Below are 23,083 nucleotides of genomic sequence, written 5' to 3'. Positions count from 1 at the left end.
AGTGTGTGCGGCGGCTGTGGTGATGCCCTGGCCATTGCACAGCACATAATGGTAGGCATTGCTGCAGGTGCTGGCAGCGGCACTCCAGCACGGCCGGATGTCAGAAATGCACAGCGACCTGGAAGTGACATCAGACGCCGGAGATTCGTAACCCGATGCAGCTTGTTCCTTCGGAGTAGGTCATCTGGAGCTGCGCCCTGTGTACAGCCAGTTTTAGTAGCCCGGGGGCCAAAGTACAAATACAAAGATAGGTGGGCCGACGTTTCAGCACCATGCAGGACATTTTTCCTCAAAGCTCTTTGTGAACAGAAAACCTTGAGAAAAATTCCCTGGAGTCTTGATAATAACACCCTCCAGGGGGGCCCCGGAAAGTTGTTGTACCGGGGCCCAGGATTTCTCTTGGCAGCCCTGTCTGCCACTATCATTTTCAAACTGGAAAATAACACCAACAATTAAATAAAAATCTACTACCGAGCCAACTGGCGCTCAATGGTCAAGGATCGACCTTCTGCCACTATCCCTGACCATGACACGACTCTTAAGGGCAGAGCTGATCACTCTAACCCTACGGGGATAAGAATTGTTCCGACTTCCCCATGACGATTCATATAGATACGACAGCCAATCATAAAGTGGCATGTGGACGCACCTGGACCGGTGATGCCCATCTTCGTAAACTGATATACATGCCTAGCCACTTATATGACTAAACTGTCCTTCAAGTCAAATCATTACTCCCCTCACACAGCTTTCCTCCCCTTAAAAACTCAACCCCCAAATGCCAGTGTCTATGATTCCATGTTACATGCCCATACAGGTAAGTTTATGTCGCTGCGGATAATCTAGTTGTACTCTACAATCTTACAGTGCATGGCTGTCAGCACTCTGATTGGTTGATAGCTTTAGCCGTCCACCAATCAACATGCTGACAGCCTTTCACTGTCTGGCTGCAGGCTGGGAGGTAGGTAGGGAATGCTGTCTGGCCACTCTGATTGACTGACCACCACCAGCCCCTGCTTGAAGGCCCCTAGAATTGTGGGGGTCCCTATTTAAGGTGGTTGTATTTGACATCTACCAGGTATGATGCTAGGGAACCCTTCTGGCACCATACAAATGAAAGGTATTATTTGCTTGCATACTTTTTGGACCTCTCTTCAAGGAGATACAGACAATAATGCTGCTTTCAGACCGCATAACTGGCTTTGACCCTGTATTTGAAAACGTTTTCAAAAACGGGTCTGCCAGGTAAAACCCCTTTCACACCGCACCTCTTAAACGGTATATTACCGTTTAAGTGCCGATGTTTTGACACTGGCAGACCCGTTTTTGGAAACTTTCCAAATACAGGGTCAAAGCCAGTGCACCCCCCCCCGTCCCCCCCGTGCAGCCGGTACCTGAGTTCGGTTGCAGATCCCGGCACTGCAGTATGGTCGGAAGCACTTATGAAAAAAAGTGTCTTTCAGAAAATGGCTGCCCCATAGGAAAACCTGTTTTAAAAAACTGTCTTTCGTATGGGGGTAGCCATTTTTCTTATAAGAAAAGTGACTTTTGGAAAATGACTGCCCCCATACGAAAGACAGTTTTTTTAAACGGGTTTTCCTATAAGGCAGCCATTTTCTGAAAGACACTTTTTTTTACGAGTGCTTCCGACCATACTGCACTGCCGGGATCCACAACGGAGGTACCGGCTGCACGGGGGGTGGGTCGACACACGCGCGGGGGGTGGGTCGACACACGCGCGGGGGGTCGACACACGCGCGGGGGGGCGCGGGGCGGCTCCAGTGCTGTGAATATTTAATGAGCGCTCATTAAATATTCACTGCGCTGAATTTAGGACCCAGCTCATTGGCTGGGTCCTAAATACCGTTTCAGACCCGGGTCTGAAACGGGTAGGACCCTGCATTTTAACCGGTTTGAAAAAACGGTATTTTCAAACCGGTTAATTGGATCTGCACCTTTCAGACCGCACAGATTTCCGTTTTAAAACGGTAAAAAAACGGCAATATACCGTTTCCAAAGTGCGGTCTGAAAGGGGCATAAGTGTAAATACTAAGTGTGGGTGCTCTAATGATGTGATTTGCATAATCTGTCCCCATAGGCGTGCACAGCACATTTTATTAGGGGGTGCACTGTAGAAGGGGTGTGCCTAGCACCACATATTGGGCACGTATAACACCGCCCATTGGGTGTGTCTAACAGCACCAATCAGGTGTGTCTTCCATCATCTATTGGTACTCGCTACAATATAAAGCGGCTCTCAGTATAATAGTACATGCAAATATAGTAAAAAACATATATGGACGATATGTAGTGATATGACAATGGTCTGGTACAAGTAACAATGCAAAACACACATAATTGATTGATGGGCGCTTCTTTCAATGGAATACAGTTCTAAAAAGCAAAGTCTTTGGTAAAAGGTATTTCTGGTAGGGAGGTGTTCATAAGGGTGGGCACAGCATTAGGGGGTGCCTGTGCACTCAATGCGTGCACACCTATGTCTGTCCCTGCTAACTGCAAATGACATCATCACACAGTTGGGCAAAGCCCCGCCCACAAAGATCTGTGAATTGCGTCAGTCTTTCAGACAATCCTAGGGAGTTAGGTACTGGTATTGCTACTAGGGAGTTGCTATGTGTTGTAATATCCATGTACATACCTGAATGAGCTCCTCTGATTGGAAGTCCCTCTGTGAAGACAAGTATTTGCAGAATTGTAACTTTCTTATTAGAAACTCTAGTTAATTCAGTACAATTCTATAAAATGAAAGCCACCAGCTATCGTCAACTTCTCCACCTGTCCTTTGTAAAAGGTTTGATACTTTACCCCCTGAATTCCAGAAAAACAAGTATTTTGTAGGATTACTAGTTTGGGTAATCCTGTATCTACACGAGCCTGATCTAAGTCTAAAGCTGGGTACACATATATACAATCGTCGGGCCGTTCTTCCAATCTGGGGGCAAACGGCCGTTCGATTGTATAGGTGTGTACGCTGTCCCAATTGCTGCTGTGCGACCGATAAACGGCCAAAAACGCTCTTGGCCGTCCACGGTCGGTCGGTCGAAGGTTCTTTGCTGCTTAATATTTCATCCGACAGGACGGCTCCATATCGGAACAAAAGTGAAGTGTGTACGCACCTTCGATCGATATGCTTGACAGTTTGACAAAGCACGGTGGTATGCTGCATTATGAGAGACCCTGTAACCCTTTGCCTGCTGTTTTAACTAATGTGTGTTTAATGCCTCACTGCTCAACACTTTAGACGCATCACTTTAAGACATTAATCAATGTTGAAGTTTTAATAGTGTGTTATGGTGCCCTGAAAAGAGCTTCCAGCCCACTCTATTAAAACTTCAACATTGATTAATGTCTTAAAGTGATGCGTCTAAAGTGTTGAGCAGTGAGGCATTAAACAGACATTAGTTAAAACAGCAGGCAAAGGGTTACAGGGTCTCTCATATACTTCTTCTTGCGATTGTTTGGACGGGAGTACATCGGACGTCGCAAGTAAAATTGTACATATGTGTACGCGCAGAACGGTCGTATGTTTTGGACGGCCGAACGTGTATTCGGTTGATCGAACGGTCGCAAGAAAAAGGAAATTGTACATAACAATGGTGAAATATAATAGGGTGAGACAATCAAAAAGTGAGAGATTTGGGAAGAAATCTCCAGGGTTTTTTTTTTTTTTTAAAGCGGCAATCTTTTACACTGCAATACCAGTTTGATTTTGCAGTGTAAATGATTGCCGCTTAAAAAAAATATGGAGATTTCTTACCAAATCTATCACTTTTGTATTCTCTCACCCCAGTGGCAAACGCAGGATTTTTATAGGGGGGGGGTTTGGAATCCAAAATCTTCCACTCTGCAGCGCATTGGAGTAAATACGGGAGTCTGGGGAGTGGTAACAGCCCTGAAATTGGTCTTTTTATACACTGGATACTGTATGGAATACATTTATTTAATAATACAGATGATCTATAGTTTAGGCTCTTTCAAACATTTAAATAACATAAGTTGTCAGGAAAAGGTTAAACATATAATACATATATTTTTGTAAAAATAGAAACAGTGCTGAAAAGTGCATGGGTGGACCGAAGAAGCCTCTACTCACCGGGAGACTAGGTTGACCCTATTTAAGTCGACATGACATTGAGTTGACCACTGAAGGTCTTCAGAGCTTAGGTCGACACCTGAAATAGGTTGACGCGGCTAAGGTCGGAAGGTTTCAAAAGCATTAGATCAACAATGGGAAGGTCGACATGAGTTCTTCACGGTTTTTTAGAACATAAATAGAAATGTTATTTTTGGAAGAAACCAAAACCGTATTCCGACATAAGAACCTTGCCCCGTCCCTCCTTGCAGTAACATTGCTTGCTGTTGTTCCGCTGCCACTGATCCCGGATGTGTTACCTTTATTGACGGTCCTATGAGTGTCGGGACGTCCGCGCATGAACTGAAGCGCAACAACAAGGCAGCCGACCATAACGCAATGAATAAGGGTTGACGCAGAAGAAATGTTGGGTTCTATCCTATACAGATGGTGCGGCACCTGTCAATGCAAGGTAGCCCACCCACATCAATGAGATGAGAAGGGATACAACTTCCTTCAATGGGGTTAATTTACTAATGAGGTTAATTTACTAAGATGGGAGAACAATTCAAGATGGGATGTTGCCAATAGCAACCAATAAGAATATTATTTATTTAGCACCTTCTAAAAAAAATAATAGATAGAATCTGATTGGTTGCCCATAGCAACATCCATCTTCCACAGAGTTCCAATTTTAGTAATTAAACAGGTTTTGGGGGAATTAGCAGCAAATATTAAATGGTAAATGTAGAGGCATAACTCTGGGAGGCAATGTAGTCATGTGCCTCCGGGCTCCTCCTTCCGAGGGGGGAAGGGGCTGCAAGCTTCAACTCACATTAAAGGTCCCCCATACACTACGCGATTTGGGCCCGATTTCACCCGATTCTGGAGGATCAGACCAAGAAATTGCCCAAATTGAGTAGTGTAGGACATCCGATCTGATCCAATGCACAGTCCCGTGCGCATCAGATCAGATCCGGGGGTCGGGCGGTCTGCACATAAGATAAATCTTATATGCAGCCATCAATGCATCAGGGAGCGAGGTCCAGGGGATCGAGCCCTGGTGCGGCAAGTGGGGACCGGACAGCAGGGACCGGGGGAGCGGCAGGAGAGCAGGGTCCGTGGTAGTGGCAGGCAGGGAGAGGGGACTGGAGAGCAGGGTCTGGGGTAGCGGCAGGCGGGAGAACAGAAAAAATCCTGTTCAAAAGACAGGGCGGCTGCTGATTGGCTGAGAGCTCAGCCAATCGGCGGCCGCCCAGTCTTTTGGATAGGATTTTTCTCTATTCTCCCGACGCTTGCTGCTACCCCGGACCCTGCTCTCTGGTCCCCGCTCCCACGGACCCTGTTCTCCTGCCACTAATCCACCTGCAGCTCCCCCTGGTTACAAGTGATAAATCACATCTGATTTATCGCATGAAAAAAATGGCACATCAAGTGCCAAATCTTACCAAGCTCTGCCGGGGAAGCTCAGGGGAAGTTGGGGCCGACGTGTCCTTAGGACAAGTTGGCAGGGCTGCCATTTGGGGGGTGCTGTGGGTACAGCTGTTCCAGGCCCCGGCATCTGGAAGGGCCCGGACAACTCATTTTGCTGCACTTGGTGCAGGTCCTGAATCACAGGCTTCTTCAATGCAGGATGGCAGGATGGCGGCAGACAATTAAAATGATGACTTTTGAGCCAATCAGAGCTTGTGCACCATTAGCCAATCAGAGCAGCTGCCAGTACACAAGCTCTGATTGGCTCACCAGTCGGTGCTGCATTTTAATTGGCATTAAAGAAGCCTGTGCTTTGGGACCTGCCTGCTGGGGATGAGGGATTAGGAGCGAGAGTCCGGCAGTAAGTGAGGGGGGAGATGGGGAAGGTGGGGGCCCAAAGGGTCCCAGACTGGAAATCAGATTCCTAGTGGCAGCCCCGCAAGTTGGCCTAATTCATGGGGGCCTTTAGCCACTTTTTGTTGCCTTGTTTGATGCAGTCATTCAGTAGACCCCATTCACATGACTACTGTAAAATGTACAGTATATGCCCAGTTCTTTGGATATACAGTACTGTACCACAACAGTGCGGAGAAGTTATCTGCGCATTTAATGCACTTTTGCAGCATTATGGGATTGACCCTGTCCATAGGGTGATGGACGGGGGAAGTAATTCATTCTGCAGTTAGTCTCATAAGCCCCTAACTTAAAAGATACTGATTTGTACCTGGTCGGACCATGGCCAAATGTGTTACCTTCTAGATGTGCGGGCCGAGGTATCCCCCTCTGAGCCTGAGGGTCCTGCACGTCTCTGTACCACAATACATTCCAGGGCCCCTGGCAGCAGCAGAGGTGAGGATGTGTCAGTTATGCAAGAGCCCTGATAACTGACACTTCTCCGTTCCATTCCATGTACCTGACTAGACACGACGGAACATTCCTGTAGCCCCAAGTGCGACCTTACATTCAAAAAGATGCCGAACACTGCAGGCGTAAATGTCCAAAGATAAACAGTATTCATACACAGAACCAATCCGCAGTCATGAGAATGCATACAGATTACTGATTGCTGCATGATCAAATGTCAAAATCAATAATATCCACACCTGCAGAATGCCGACACTGACAGAATGTTGACTTCAGAAATGTCGACTTAGTTGGCATGTCCAAGAGGCTAGTGCTAGCGTTAGTGTTGCCATTACGCATGGGGACAGAATTCGGAAAAAAAACACCATGTCAACAGGGTAACAATATCCACATAACACATGCGTCAATATGTTGACATGGTCAATGCCGACAAGACGAACTATGTTGTACACATAGCCAGGGCCTAACGCTTAGGGCCCTCAGGATACCCCAGGGGGACTAGTCTAAGTAGAAGCCAGTCAGAAGATCCCACTAGTCACGTGATCTGGAAAGACTGAAGTATAGGAATTACAGTACAAGGCCTGGATTTATTCCATAACTTGGAAGGCATCGCTTGGACACAGTGTCAGCTCCAGGACTCCTCCACCCCCCGATGACGCGCCAATACAGACATCAGTGATGCCAGGTCGCTGTGGGCAGCAAAACAACACGAATGCTGGGACCTGTGTCCGAATCCGGGGTGCAACCCAGCATTAGCAACGTGAAAGGGGTGTACACGGGGCACATCACCTGAAAGATAACACCCCATGTATGTGCTGCCCAGTATGATGCTCTTCATCTAGTTACAGAAAATAGCGGAGGGCGATATTGTCTGGTGAGCGCAGGTCATCGCCAGCCAATAGTGTAGCTGCTAAGAAGGCCACAAATGCAGGTGTCCTACGGTGAGCTCAGGGTGGACCGGAACCTCCTGTGGAGCAGAAGGACAAGGTGAGAGGAGGACATCTGTGGTACATGTCCCGCCAGTATCAGTGTTACCTAGGCATACCCATTCTCCCAGGCTTTAGTGCTTCCCTCCTTATAATATATACACTACTGTTCATAAGTTAGGAGTCACTCAGACAATTTAGTATTTTACATGAAAACTGACTTTTATTTATGAAATGAGTGGCAAAATGAAAAGAACATATAGTCAAGACATTGGCAAGGTTAGAAATAATGATTTTTATTTGAAATAATAATTTTGTCCCTCAAACTTTGCTTTTGTCACAGAATGCTCCATTTGCAGCAATTACAGCATTGCAGACCTTTGGCATCTAGCTGTTCATTTGTTGAGGTTATGTGAAGAAATTTCCCCCCACGCTTCTTGAAGCTCCTCCCACAACTAGGATTGGCTTGATGGGCACTTCTTGCTTACCATACGGTCAAGCTGCTCCCACAACTGCTCAATGGGGTTGAGATTTGGTGACTGCGCTGGCCACTCCATTACAGGCAGAATACCAGCCGCCTGCTTCTTCCCTAAATAGCTCTTGCATCATTTGGAGGTGAGCTTTGGGTCATTGTCCTGTTGGAGGACGAAATTGGCTCCAATCAAGCTCTGTCCACAGTGTATGGCATGGCGTTGCAAAATGGGGTTATAGCATTCCTCGTTCAAAATCAATTTTGCCTTGTACATATATCCCACTTTACCAGCAGCAAAGCAGCCCCAGACCATCACACAGGGCCGGCGGCAGGGGGGGTCAAGGGGGACAAGTGCCCCGGCACGGCCACGCCTGTACTAGCTGGCCTGTCAGTGACCCTCGAGGCCTGGCCGTCTACTGTGCACCATCTGTGTGTGGCTGTCTGACTGACTCACTGGGTGCCACTGCCGTCTACTGTGTGTGTGTGCTCTGCCACTCAGCACTCAGAGCCGTCTACTGTGTGTGCCCCCTGGGGCTGCAGGTGCCCAGCCGTACCCGCCGCTGGCACTGTTGCCTCAGTCTGTGGCTCCTGTACTTTTACTGCGCATGCGCGGGTCACCTGTTCTGCACTCTGTGAACAATCTGGCCTGGCTGCTCGCAGTTCTTTTGTGAAAGTGACAGGGCAGCAGCAGCTGTGAGCCAGCTAGACTGAGAACGAGAGAAGTCTGCACCTGAAAGCAGGATCTGGAGCAGCAAAAGGTTAAATGAGGCTCATGCAAAAGATGGTTGTGTGAAATTGGGATTAGGTGGGGGAAATATAGTATAGGGCCCAGGGGCGAATTTAGGGGTCAGGCCGCCCCTAGGCACAACATTTTTGTGTGTGTCCCCCCCCCCCATTTTAATGTAATCATATATGTATATACATTGTTATTTATATATTTCATTAAAATTTAACTGTAGCCCACCTTAATATTTTTTTAAGTACTCTGGGCTGCTCACTGTACAGATGACCCGGAGGGAGGCACTTATTAGTACAGTGATTAGCAGTGTCTCCGTCAGTCTCTCTCACACTGTGACTGACTGAGTGCAGGGAGGATCTGCGCGCCGCTCAGCTGCTGGATACGCAGCCAATAGACTGTGTGTGTGTAGAGTAGCCAATGGGGGGTGCCGGCAGCAGTGAGCCTGAGCCATTTCCGGATACACAGGGGGACCGTCGGACCCAGCCACTAAGCGGTGATGTAATGTGCATGGCACAGCGGGTGGGCAGTGGCGGGTGACGAGCGGCGCTGCCGCCGACATATGATAATTCATGTCTGCGGCGGCAGTGTTCGTCACTCGCCGCTGCCCACCCGCTGTGCCATGCTGCTATTTAACAGAATGTCAGCCTGCCTGCCGCCCTTAAATGGTGCCGCCCTGAGGCCGGTGCTTCACGGGCCTAGGCACAAATCCGGCCCTGATAGGGCCCCAAGATTTCTGTTGCCGGCCCTGCCATCACATTACCTCCACCATGCTGACAGATGGCATCAGACACTCTTCCAGCATCTGTGCACGTGTTCTGCTTCTCACAAATGGGGGATCCAAACACCTCAAACTTCGATTGTATAAAATACATGGTGCATTCCCCCCACAGGCATATTTAGAAAGGGGAGACACCGTACATCCCTGGCTGGGGATGGGCGTCTCCTCTTCTCCACCTCATATATAAGAAGGAATGACAAATAATATTGTGGTTTCAACCTAGGCTTGTTGACAATGATATCTGTATATAACAGGAAGAGAGATAAGCAAATATAGTGTAATACTATTTATTGCTTACATACATAAAGGGCCTTATTCTAGTTCACTCTTTCTGACAAAATCCTTCTTAGATGGACAAAACCATGTGCACTGCAGGTGGGGCAGATGTAAAATGTGCAGAGAGAATTAGATTTGGATGAGTTATTTTGTTTCTGTGCAGGGTAAATACTGGCTGCTTTATTTTTACACTGCAAAATAGATCTCACTTTGAAGTAAAACCCCACCCAAATCTAATGCTCTCTGCACATGTTACATCTGCCCCCTGCAGTGCACATGGTTTTGTCCATCTAAGAAGGATTTTGTCAGAAAAAGTGAACTAGAATAAGGCCCAAAATCCAATTGCAAAAGTATAAAAACAAGGATAAAACAATTCTGAAGGGGAACAATTACCAGAACAGGTGGAGGACTTGCTGGAAAAAGTTCTCCAATGGCGCTTAACAAAGTGAAAGTTCTGGACAGCAGACACCAGGCAAGGCTAATCATTGCCGGTAAATTGGCCTCCACTAGAAGAGATGACCAGTACCAGACCCATTTCCACCCTATCTGGGTCTTTTTCAAGGAGAAGAAATATGTAAGTGTTCTAAGTCTATAGATCCATATTTAATTGGTTAAGAGTCAATCAAAACACAGACTGTTACATGCTAATTAGCCAGATCTTTGAAATATTGCACTTTCGCCTTCTTTCTGGTCAGAATGGACACGACATTGTGCCCCACTTCCGGTCACCTGACCTGATCGGAATCCATACAATAAACTAAAATGTCCACAGTATAATATGACATTTCCATCATACTTAAGTGTGCTATAATATATTTCTGTCAAAACAAGGTGCTTAAGTGCTATGAGTTTAGCGGTAAACAATGAATGAACGGCATCAGTGCTCTGCCACACTTGTGCCCCACTTCCGGTCACTTGTTTACATGTTGGGCGCCATCAATTGTGGTTGGTGGGGAAACGGAGTCACTGAGCAGAGGTTCCGTTCTCACTTACATAGCAGCATACTTGACAAATAGCATTTTGCAGATGAATTTGTTTGAAGAGCGAATCACTCATACAATAGAAGGATAAAATACAAGAATTAAAATCCAAGACACTATCATATCAAAATTACATATTTTTTTTAATAAAAAGCAAGTTTATAAAAACCACTTCAAATCAAAATTGCTGTTAAGATTGTGAGGAACCAAAGTATCACGATTGTAAATAAATTTCATCTCCTCATGCGCTATTATTTCTTTCTTTCATCATTAACCACCGATTTTAGACCCACAAAATGTCCAATATCACCTGTATTACAATTAGGTTTCAATTTAAAATGATGAGAGTGGATATGGGTCTTAAAACCCTTTTTAATATGATTTTTGAGACACATACCAAATATTTTGAACAAAGCAATCTCAATGTCAGTTTCCAAAACTTGATTGTTGAGACCCATATATGTATCCCCATGGCAGTTAGGAGCTGACTGGTTGGTACTTTAGGTCCACCTTATCACTATACAGTACTGGGGCCCGGCGAAGATGTCTCCAGCCCTGGTGCCCTCATGTGACTGCCCATTACCGTGCCCCTGTTATATATTCATCAGGATCTATACATTATAAGGAGAGAGTCCTATTGTTGGGTGCCGGACGGGGTCCCGACAGGCATTTACCCGACGTCGGGATCCCGATGGCCACCTGCTATTTTCCCTCGTGGGGATCCACGACCCCCATAGAGGGAGAATAGAATAGGTGGCTCACATGAGCCACCACGCCTGCAGTGAGCCCGCAAGGGGCTTAGTTGCGCTCACCATGCTGTCTGGGTCCGGCCAGTCGGGGTCCCGATGTCGGGCTTTGACTGTCGGGATCCTGACTGTCGGACCCCTATACCACACCATTATTGTCATCCAATATACGCAGATATTAAGGTTGAAGGGCAGTGTTTTGCTCTCAGTTGTTGCTAGGGTGAATATAAATAATAACCGGTCCCAAGTTATTGCCGAGGCAACCTAGGTCAATGGGCTGGATGGATAAAGCTTCAAAAAGTGATAAAATGGAGAGTGATAAACAGCCAGCCAGTCAGCTCCTACCTGCCATGTCACAGGCTGGGTTTAAAAACAGATAGGTAGGTTCTGATTGGCTGGCTGTTTATCACTCTCCATTTTATCACTTTTTGAGGCTTGATACATCTAGCCCAATGTTAGGGGTAACATGGGCTCTGAAAATAACCCAGGTCCAGTTACCTGGGAATCTGACCCTGGTGTCTAAGGGGGAGATTCTCTAAACAAGGAATGCGGTAAAAACCCCGTTATCGGGTTTTTACCGCATTTTGGGATGCTGTAAGCATCCCCCGCCGGGTTAACGCGGCGGGGGGCATCGCCAGAAAAATCTGGCGATGCCCCATAGAAGCCAATGGGCTTCTACCGCATCCCTCCCCCGCCCCGCGCCGACCCCCCGCCGCACCGCATCGCCCCCTAACCCCTCACCTGTGTCCGGGCAGCACAGCGCAGTGCTGCCCGGACCTGTGACCTCCTCCCTGCACTGATCCTCTTCCGGGTGCAGGGAGGAGGAGAGCCCGGCGCTGATTTTCTCATTCATTTTATTTCCAATTTTCCTCCTGCAGCTGTGGAACAGGTGGCAACACCACCATGTTCCTGTCTCTCTGTGTAGAGGAGCTGGAAAGAGTGTTCCGTACTACACAGCTTTCCATATACTAGAAACATGTGCATATCACAGTAACGAAGGACGGAATCGGTTTCCATGTGAACCCTCTTAAGGACGCAACAACATCACTGGTGCATTAGACCCATGGTGTGGCCATTAACACTGGCATATGAAAGAGCCAAAGAAAATAAATACTTAATAGATACTGTTATCCTGTTAAAATGTTTCATGGAAGAAACTGAAACACTCTTTTTGACACAGTTATATTATCTAGAGCAGGCATGTCCAAACTGCAGCCCTCCAGCTGTTTTATTTTATTTATTTATTATCAGTTTCTTATATAAAAATTCCAAGTGTGCGCAATAGCCAATAAAGTTGATTCTATTCGGTACTTGTGTAATATCTGGGCACCCGATTTTTTTATTGTATTGCATCGTATCCAACTACGCATGAAGTTGATCTTATATAGTGTGGCGAGCGCAGCGAGCCACCGAGCCCGAAGAGTGGCGAGCGCAGCGAGCCCAGCGAGGGGACGCAGAATACATGTAAAGTAATCCGCGGCCACTCGCCACACTATATAAAATCAACTCCATGCGTAGTTGGATAGTGGGGGTATGAAATCACCCATGGGTGACTATACAATTAAAAATCGGGTCTTTAAAATGAAAAATCACATCGCATCGCATGCCGTAAGTAGTGGCATGCGATGAAAAAAATCGGGCGCCCAGATAATACACAAGTACCTTCTTTTCTATGCGTACTGTAATCCTGCAAACCGAAAAGCTCCCGAGCAGTTCAAGGGCCCTCGCATACGACGTCTCTCCTCGGAGAAGTCGCACAGAGCATGGTGGCCTTAAGACCCATTTGAGTACCCTGCCCATTATTTTTTTAAAAGGAACACATAGAAGGATGATGTATTAATAGTTTTATATATTTATATATAAAAGTTCCTGACACGGACAAATGATCTGACGTCTCCTGCGCAATGACTGGTGTTACCGACACATTTATATATAGGCAGATAGTACAGAGCCAGAGGTCGCGTTCCAAGGACAACATGCGAAGGAAAGCGGAGCATCGTTTTGACAAAATCATTTATTAAGGGTTCGGTGTTCATATAAAACAGTGGGATTGATTGTATATACAATAACAAGTTCTATTAAATATATACACTCCCTTTCAGGAGCGGATCAAGTATTGCAAACATTTATTACAAATAATAATAAAGCATCCAAATAATCACACAAAAGATACAATTATACATATCTATACTTTTTTTGGGGGGGTGGACGGAAATAAAGTGTACCTCTTGACTACACATGGTGGACTGAAGCAACATTCACAAGGAACTGACGCAAATTCCAAATTGCCTCAGGAAATTGGTTGAGGTCTCGTTAAAAAACGGACACCACCAACAAAATGGCCGCTTCCACCGTGCATAGGTGACAGGTGCACTTCCTGTGGGATCAGTGGGAGTATTCAGGTGTAATATAGCCACAGGCGAGAGATTCTCTCAGTGTGCATATAAATCTACTACCTGGAACACCTATAGGCGCAGAAGGATAAATGCACACGGACCTCAAATGCGTAAGACACTCAGTATATAAAACATCAAATCAAATTTCCATTAAAAAACAAAACAAAAAACAAAGATCAACATGTGCAGACAAATGTAAAATGGCACCATGATATTTTTTATATTTAGCTTAATTATGGCAATCCAAGTTGAGCAGAAGCAGCTGCCTGGGTGCTGTCCACTCCGAAAGTAGGCAAATACGGCAAGAGAAACATACATAGGGCAACTGACTGGTATCTGCGAACAAAACTGAATTACATACTCAAAGCTTCAGCCAATCATTGAAGAAAGGTGTCAGTGATGGTCTGAAACCTCTAATCTTATTCTGATTCTGCATAAACGTTAAGTTCTGTCAGTGCCTTCTTAAATGTTTTAGAGGTGTGTGTGTGCTATATATGTGTGTGTGTGTGTGTGTGTGTGTGTTTGTCTGTCATAATATTATATACAGGTAAACTAATGGGTATATGAGAACAAATGTGAAAAATTGAATCAGAAAATCATTTACCCTTAAGAAAGTGATAGCCTGAAACCACAACATGGTGTTGTTCTGAGCGTTGGATCAATAAATGGAACTGTGATATATAGAGACCAGTTCCTGGATGGGATATATGATGAAAAACACAAAGGGGCAACTGAAGGTGCTACACCGACAGGAAGCACCCATCGGCTTTGCCAAGTTTAAGGAATTGGTTATCAAGGTTTTTGGGGACAAACCTAGAAAAGGGAAGATGGCTATGAATTCCGAGGTGGCTGTCAGCAACAAGCCCAAGCCACCGCTGCGGGGAAGTGGTGGCTAATCAGTTACAAAGAACCGTCAAGTGCTTTAATGTTTGGGGTGGGTATGGCTTCATCAACATGAATGACACACAAGATGATGTCTTTGTCCACCAGACGGCCATAACGAAAAACAAACCCCTAAAATTTCTGCGCAGTGTTGGAGATGGTGAGATGGTTGAATTTGATGTGGTGGAAGGAGAGAAGGGTGCTGAGGCAGCAAACGTGACTGGCCCCGGAGGTGTGCCGGTCAAAGAAAGCCGGTTTGCTTCCGACAGACGTCGGCTCCGCAGGCGTTTTTACTGGTCAAAGGGAGAGAATGCTACAAAATTTGGTCAAGAAAGCATAAGTACGGATCAAGTGAGCAAAGGGGAGAGAGTGGAAGAAACATCCCCTCAAAGACCCATCCAGTACAGGAGTCCACCTCCATTCTTCCACAGACGCCATTTTGGTAGGGAAAGCAGAACAGCGAATCTGGAGCTCCACATCCTCCCCCATGAAACAGAAGTTATACAGACTGACTGGGTAAACAAACACAATTATCTGATCGATCTGGCATAGGAAGTCGTGAAAGAAAGGAGGGAGGGAGACAGCCCGCCACCGACAAAAAGTTAAGACCAGGACGCGAATGCCGAATTGTTCCAAGTGTGAGACAGAGTTTGGAAAAAGGATAACCAGCGGAGTACCAAACTAGATCTGGGAATCCATACCTTATGTGGTTGTCCATCTTCCGGCTACCGACACTGTGGCGTATGAGATAAAGAGAGATGGAAGTGACCACCATGCTCTCAAGATGGTACACAGAAACCAACTCAAGCTATGCCAGGGCAGAACGAGTCTGGAAGATGGGGTACTAGAACGTACAGAAGAAGACGCGTTACCACAAGTCCCCTACCATCCTCTGCAAGACCCAACAGATCTCCTACTCTTTATGAGAAAACCCCTCCCATGTACCTCAGGAGGCGAAATAACTCCAACCGCACGGTGTTGCCGCAGAAGAAAGAAGGGAAGCCGAGAAATTTGGCCCATCACTTCGCGAAGATGGAATAGAACAGACATCCGACAGACCCATTAGAAGTACCAGAGGGGTCAAACCCCTCCGATTTAGAGAGTAATCGTAATGCTTGACATAAAATGTAAAGTTATAGTCAAAGTATGTGTTATAATATCTGTCAGAAATACTGTTTATAAATCTGATTATGTATATTTTGTATTGCTGTAAGGGAGAGACGTGTAAAGTTGCATGAGGACATGCAAAATTTCGGACTGGGAAGAATGTGATATATAGAGATATTAAAAAAGGGTTAACTTAAAAAGACTGGACCCTGGGAAGGCAGAACAAAACCCCTCTGCCTGGGGAAGAATAGACTTGGGAGGTGCGGTGTGACTGGAGGAGAAAGAGAGGTGAGGTCACGGAGCGCGCAAGAGGAGAGGGGAAGAGGCAAGAAACGGAGAAGAAAGTGAGGGGATGGTATATGTGATAATAAGTGAGTTGTACTGATCAGCTGTGCGTAGTTATCGGTTAGAACCATAAAGCATAGCGACTCTGTAGTCGTAGTCTGCCAGGCACATTGTGACTCATTGAACTGCTATAGTGCGTTGATTACGGTTTAAGAAACCATTGGTCATTCTGTATGCCGCAAATAAAATGTTACCCCTTCTTTAACCACACTGAGTTTCCTGCCTCCAATTGTCTACGACAGGGGTAGCCAACTCCAGTCCTCGAAAGCTACCAACAGTGCACGTTTTCCAGGTCTCCTCACAGAACAACAAGTGAAGTATTTAGCTCCACCTGTGGATCTATTAACATGTGTCAGTGAGTTATGAGTGCACCTGTGAGGTGAGCTGGAAAACGTGAACGGTTGGTAGCTCTCGAGGACTCGAGTTGGCTACCCCTGCTCTACAACATGGAAGAAGCAGCATCATCATCCCAGTGGCAACACCGGTAAGAGAGCATCACCAACCTACATCGGTGGTTAACCACATATGAAATTTTTATTTGACGAAAAACAGATGTACCGAAAATCTGAATAAATATTGTTGTATTTTACCATTGTACACTTTTGTGGTGAAAGCTTAGAGTGCACTTCTATATTCCTCATATATATATATATATATATACATATATATATATATATATATATATATATATATATATATATATATATATATATGTATATGTGTACAACAATACAACAAACAAAAATGTAATCACAGCTTAAACAATAGTTTACCCTGAAAAAAGATTGGTCTAAGCCTGAAACCTCTAACCTATGACATATACATATATATCTCTAGTGACTTTTGCTTCGAGCGGGCTTACTAGAGTATATATATATATATATATATATATTTATTTATATTACACACATTATATATCTTGTAGCATCTCTCAAAGAAAACAGGAATTGATTACTTTTTAAAACTCACATTTTTATATTTAATATAAAAACGTATTTTTATTTCCCTTTAAAACAAATAAAAATCTCAATTAGCTACACATTATATTACGCAAATCTGCAGTTTGCTCTTACAGGTTAACAGCATGTACCAATATACAATCTTATGCAAAATGTATTACTGGCGAAAGGTTGTGTAAAAACAAACATTATATTTCTATCATATACACTATAATACAATCAGTTGTGTACGGTTTGATTCAAGTATTTTTTTTTTCTTTTTATTATGCCTCTTATTTCCTCTACTGTAGCTTATGGCTGTAGTGAATAACACGCTAGTAAAACATGTACAATTTACATATCACGCACAATCGAGCATTTACGAACGTCACTGTGATTCTTTAATGGCACTTTTTTTGAAAATGTATTTTAGTATACATTATAATTCCCCACGTGTATCCGTTACGGTACGTGTAGCCGTGGTTCCCCCGCATTGTCCTGTAGATTGTGTTGGTTTAGATTTGGTTGTAGAACAGTCGCCTGGCCAGACACATTGATCAGCGCTCTTCCCTTCACCCTTTCACCTCCTCCATCACTTCCATGACGATTGTCCGCGGGCCGGTAAGAATGAGGTTACTGACCGCTCTGAATTCGCAATGTAGGACGTTGAGCCCATTGACAGACACCACAAACTGGCAGGTCTGGAAGCAGAATGAGACACAATATCAGTACTTCCCTCCCAAGGCCCAAGCATATATAAGTCAAGAACTATGGGGATAGATGTATTCAGCAGGGCTTAAAGTGGTCCTGAGGAGGTGGTGGAACTCATTTCCCCTGCCACCGAACCCTCTCCTCCCAATTAGGTGGAGCCGGGCTAGTGCCAGGGTTTTGGGCACCACAAAAAAAAATAAAAAAGTTTGTGCTCTACCTCGCATACTTTCATAAAGGGACAGTGGTTTCACAAGAAAGGGGTGTACATTCTGTGTAGTACACTCAATTCAAATTACACCACAGAGTAGTTCAATTAAATCATTTTTACAGTAGTCCATGTGTGGTGTCCCCGATTCATATTACACCACTTAGTAGTGCCTTTATTTTTACATTATGACAAACAGTTGTGCCCCTTATTCAAGTTATGCTACACAGCAGTACTCTTTATACATCTATGCCACATAGTTGTGTCACTTACACATACTTTCCACAGTAGTATTGCCGCTTACACACACAATGCCCACAGCAGTTGTACCCACCCCCCCCCCCCCCCCACCCACCACCTCTGACCTTCAGCATTCAGTCTTCAGCACGCTCAAACCCTGCTCCTCTTAGTGGTTCACATACACCGTGCTAGAAAAGGAAACCGCTGGGACAGGATGTTGGAATTATTGTGCAGGGCTATGGTGGAGTTCCCCCTACCAATAGAGGTGGTGCCACTCCGTTTTAACCAGTTTCCCCCCACTTTAACCCCTGGTATCAGGCCTCTTAGGGTCGGATGTATCAAGCTTCAAAAAGTGATAAAATGGAGAGTGGTAAAGAGCCAGCCAATCAGCTCCTACCTGTCATGTTACAGGCTGGGTTTGAAAAATGACAGGTAGGAGCCGATTGGCTGGTTGTCCGTCAAAGTGATTAAGTGGTGATAATGTGGAAGGTGATAACGCACCAGCCAATTAACGTCTGTCATTTTTAAAACACAGCTGACTGGCTGGTGCATTATTGGCTTCCACTTTATCACGTGCGCTTCGTCTTTCTATACCGACACAGAACTGGTTCTACACACATTATTGTAAGTGTTTAGTGTGTGATATAACCTACCCATGACATTATGCAGAGAGAGATTGCAGTGTGAGGGCAACAGTTTGCAGAGACCTGTGGAAGAAATAATGGGAAGCTCCCTAGAAGCAGGGCGAAAGATGTGAGTCTCAGGTGAGAACTATCTAGGTGAGTGGTAGGAAACCACGTGAGGTGAAAGGCCCCCGGTGACGAGTCCATGAGAGATCTTGTTTAGATAGTCTGCAGAGAGCCCCCAGCGAATAGGGGGAGAACACACTAAAAAGGCTGCCTTGGCACTACCGGTCCCAGGATCACATGGTAATATATTGCGGTCCCATCATTGTTTATTGTGCGAGTGAAAGCAAATGCTTAACTGATGCAAATTAATATAATCTATATGAATATTGTGCAGGAGAGAGAGAAGAGGAAGAAATGAAATGTGATTGTTTACAGTTCAGACATGAACATGGCAAACTACTGGATGTTTGTGATGAGACACCCTGGTGTACCATTTTTTAACCTTCGCTCACATACCCAGAGCTGCCCAGGTATCCCAACTGCACCTATGCACCAGCTAGGTGGTCTGGAATATGTGACAGTGAATAATGACTGCACCTATGCACCAGCTAGGTGGTCTGGAACATGTGACAGTGAATAATGACTGCACCTGTGCACCAGCTAGGGGGTCTGGAACATGTGACAGTGAATAATGACTGCACCTGTGCACCAGCTAGGTGGTCTGGAATATGTGACAGTGAATAATGACTGCACCTGTGCACCAGCTAGGTGGTCTGGAACATGTGACAGTGAATAATGACTGCACCTGTGCACCAGCTAGGTGGTCTGGAACATGTGACAGTGAATAATGACTGCACCTGTGCACCAGCTAGGGGGTCTGGAACATGTGACAGTGAATAATGACTGCACCTGTGCACCAGCTAGGGGGACTGGAACATGTGACAGTGAATAATGACTGCACCTGTGCACCAGCTAGGTGGTCTGGAATATGTGACAGTGAATAATGACTGCACCTGTGCACCAGCTAGGGGGTCTGGAACATGTGACAGTGAATAATGACTGCACCTGAGCACCAGCTAGGGGGTCTGGAACATGTGACAGTGAATAATGACTGCACCTGTGCACCAGCTAATGGGTCTGGAACATGTGACAGTGAATAATGACTGCACCTGTGCACCAGCTAGGGGGTCTGGAACATGTGACAGTGAATAATGACTGCACCTGAGCACCAGCTAGGGGGTCTGGAACATGTGACAGTGAATAATGACTGCACCTGTGCACCAGCTAATGGGTCTGGAACATGTGACAGTGAATAATGACTGCACCTGTGCACCAGCTAATGGGTCTGGAACATGTGACAGTGAATAATGACTGCACCTGTGCACCAGCTAGGTGGTCTGGAATATGTGACAGTGCATAATGACTGCACCTGTGCACCAGCTAGGTGGTCTGGAACATGTGACAGTGAATAATGACTGCACCTGAGCACCAGCTAGGGGGTCTGGAATATGTGACAGTGCATAATGACTGCACCTGTGCACCAGCTAGGGGGTCTGGAACGTGACAGTGAATAATGACTGCACCTGTGCACCAGCTAGGGGGTTTGATAAATGTGACCTAGTGGTAGATCTTGAGGATCGTTTTTTCCAACACTGCTATAGACGAACGTGATCTTCAGATGGCATTAGCGTCTGGGGCCAAGTTCCAGTGCCCTTCATGTTCTGCAGACTGAGGAGCAGGGTCCCCAGCAGCACAGAGTATATAAGGAGATGAGTGATGGGTCAGTGAGGAGAGGGCTGCAAGTGACAGAGGCAGTGACATGAGATGACGTGAGTAATGGAGGCAGCAAGAAGCCACAGAATTAACCTACCAGTGTGCGTCAGACATGACAGATTGTTTTTCCCCTCACCATGGATTCAGCTTGCATTCGGATATATACTGCCATTGGCCACATGGGGGAGCCAAACAAGCAGTATATAGTAGTACGTTTAATGTATATAGTAGTAAGCATAATGGGAGCCATTCATAATGCCTGTGAAGTGCTGCTCCAGAGGTGTGGCGGTGACCGGAGCCGCCGCCCCCCCCTCCCCCCCCCCACACACACACACAAAATACCTACAGTAGCTTGTTTGTACCGCACCATCCAGGTTCCGTGACACGCTCTGGCAGGCGTAACCATCACCGCAGTTTTACAGCAGAATTAGAAGCTTATCTCAGTACAGAAAGTGCAGAAAGTGACTTGTGTAGTTGCAGCATGTCTGAATAGGCCTTTGTGCCCAAGGACATGAGCAGCTTCCCATTTCTGGCACGCCGCCCCCAGAAAATGGGAGGTTGGCAAACGTATTGGCATCCGCAGCACAAGAGCAGCACGCTCTGCTCCGTCAGCAAAAAGCAGTTATACAATTGATCATTCTGTCACTGAATCAGCTAATCCAGGCCTGGCTAACTTGTGGCTCCGCAGATATTGTGAAACTACAAGTCCTATCATGCCTTGCCACAGTTTTGCTATTAGGGAATGCTAAACTACACAGCAAGGCATGCTGGGATGTGTCGTTTCACAACAGCTGGAGGGCCGTTGGTTGGGCAGGCCTGAGCTATGGCAACACGAGTCTTATGTACAATTAATTTTTGCAATCTGTAAAGCCGGACAGCGAATAGTAATTGTCTGCCACGGAAACCTGTATCTCTGCAGCGATTGTGGAACCACAAATCCCCTTTGCTTTGTCCTACAAGTGTACAAAAGAGAGCGGTGTGTGCGTTATCGCTCCTGTCTCTGGTTTCCTCCTCTAGGATGATGAGACTTCCCTGAAGATTTCTAAAGAAACTTGCGACAAGAACCAAGCCACCGCTCTCATGCATCCATGAGAGAAATACCATTAATTACCACTTGTGGCCAGCAGGTGGCGAGGCACACACTTTCCTGTTCACAACCAAGACTGACATACATACTGTAGGAGAACCGTTACTGTATAGATCAGGGATGGGCAATAAGCGGCCCTCCAGCTGTTGAGGAACTACACATCCCAGCATGCCTTGCGTCAGTTTCAGCAAGGCCAAATAGCAAAACTAAGGCAAGGCATACTGGGATGTGTAGTTCATCAACAACTGGTGGGCCCTTATTGCCCACAACTGGTATAGATTATAGGTCAACACCTAAGAATGATCAACATACCCTAGGTCAAAATTGCCAGAAGGTCGATACAAGCTTTAGGTTGACATGGCCATATGTATTAGGTAGACATGAGTTTTTCACGTTTTTTTTGTGTCTATGTCGACATGGACTTTGTATAAGTGTACCGCTGCACTTGCCATACTTCGGGCATGGAAGCATGGGCCTCGTCGCGCTTGGATATTAAAGTTTGAAAAACCACCATTTGGTACTTGTGTAGTTTCATGACGGCAGTCACGTAGTCAGCATCCCTGTCAGTATCAGCGTCATGTTCCCGCAGCCAGGGTAGTCAGCATCCCTGTCAGTATCAGCGTCGTGTTCCCGCAGCCAGCGTAGTCAGCATCCCTGTCAGTATCAGCGTCGTGTTCCCGCAGCCAGCGTAGTCAGTATCCCTGCCAGTATCAGCGTCGTGTTCCCACAGCCAGCGTAGTCAGTATCCCTGTCAGTATCAGCGTCGTGTTCCCACAGCCAGCGTAGTCAGTATCCCTGCCAGTATCAGCGTCGTGTTCCCACAGCCAGCGTAGTCAGTATCCCTGCCAGTATCAGCGTCGTGTTCCCGCAGCCAGCGTAGTCAGTATCCCTGTCAGTATCAGCGTCGTGTTCCCGCAGCCAGCGTAGTCAGCATCCCTGTCAGTATCAGCGTCGTGTTCCCGCAGCCAGCGTAGTCAGTATCCCTGTCAGTATCAGCGTCGTGTTCCCACAGCCAGCGTAGTCAGTATCCCTGCCAGTATCAGCGTCGTGTTCCCGCAGCCAGCGTAGTCAGCGTCCCTGTCAGTATCAGTGTTGACTACGCTGGCTGCTGGAACATTTCTGGCCTTTCTGCGGCTCATATTATGGTGGGCGGAGGAGCTGACAAGCATTCAATTTTTAGAGGTGGGTAAGGATCCGTACAGACTCAATTTATTTAGATGAATTGTTACCAACATAAAGAACTACAGATGGGGCAGGTCCCATCTTGGCAGGGGATGGCGACGGCGACGCCAGCCGCCATCCCCCGCCAGCGCCATATCGATTGCGAGAAGGGGACGCGCGCGCACGAGAGGCACGCGTGTCCCCTTCTGACGGCGCTTCCAGCTGCTCCCCCGGGTCCCCACCGGCGGTAACCCGGGGTCCC

The 23,083-nt window shown here is 46.3% G+C and overlaps 1 protein-coding gene across 1 annotated transcript in view; it reads right to left on the bottom strand.

Moving 5' to 3' along the window:
- Window positions 1-13,343: 13,343 nt before the first annotated feature.
- The window catches only part of DEPTOR (DEP domain containing MTOR interacting protein), a 77,381-nt gene continuing 67,641 nt past the window's right edge, over window positions 13,344-23,083 (bottom strand). Inside the window, exon 10 of the mRNA XM_083186745.1 lies at window positions 13,344-17,716. Within this exon, the coding sequence (XP_083042871.1) occupies window positions 17,588-17,716 (129 nt within the window). The 3' untranslated portion in view covers window positions 13,344-17,587. The remainder of the gene's footprint in view (window positions 17,717-23,083) is intronic.

The sequence above is a fragment of the Crinia signifera genome, chromosome 5, assembly GCF_055691185.1.
Source record: "Crinia signifera chromosome 5, ASM5569118v1, whole genome shotgun sequence".
Lineage (NCBI taxonomy): Eukaryota > Metazoa > Chordata > Amphibia > Anura > Myobatrachidae > Crinia > Crinia signifera.
The sequence above is the reverse complement of the archived record's forward strand: the minus strand, read 5'-3'. Positions and strand labels throughout refer to the sequence as shown.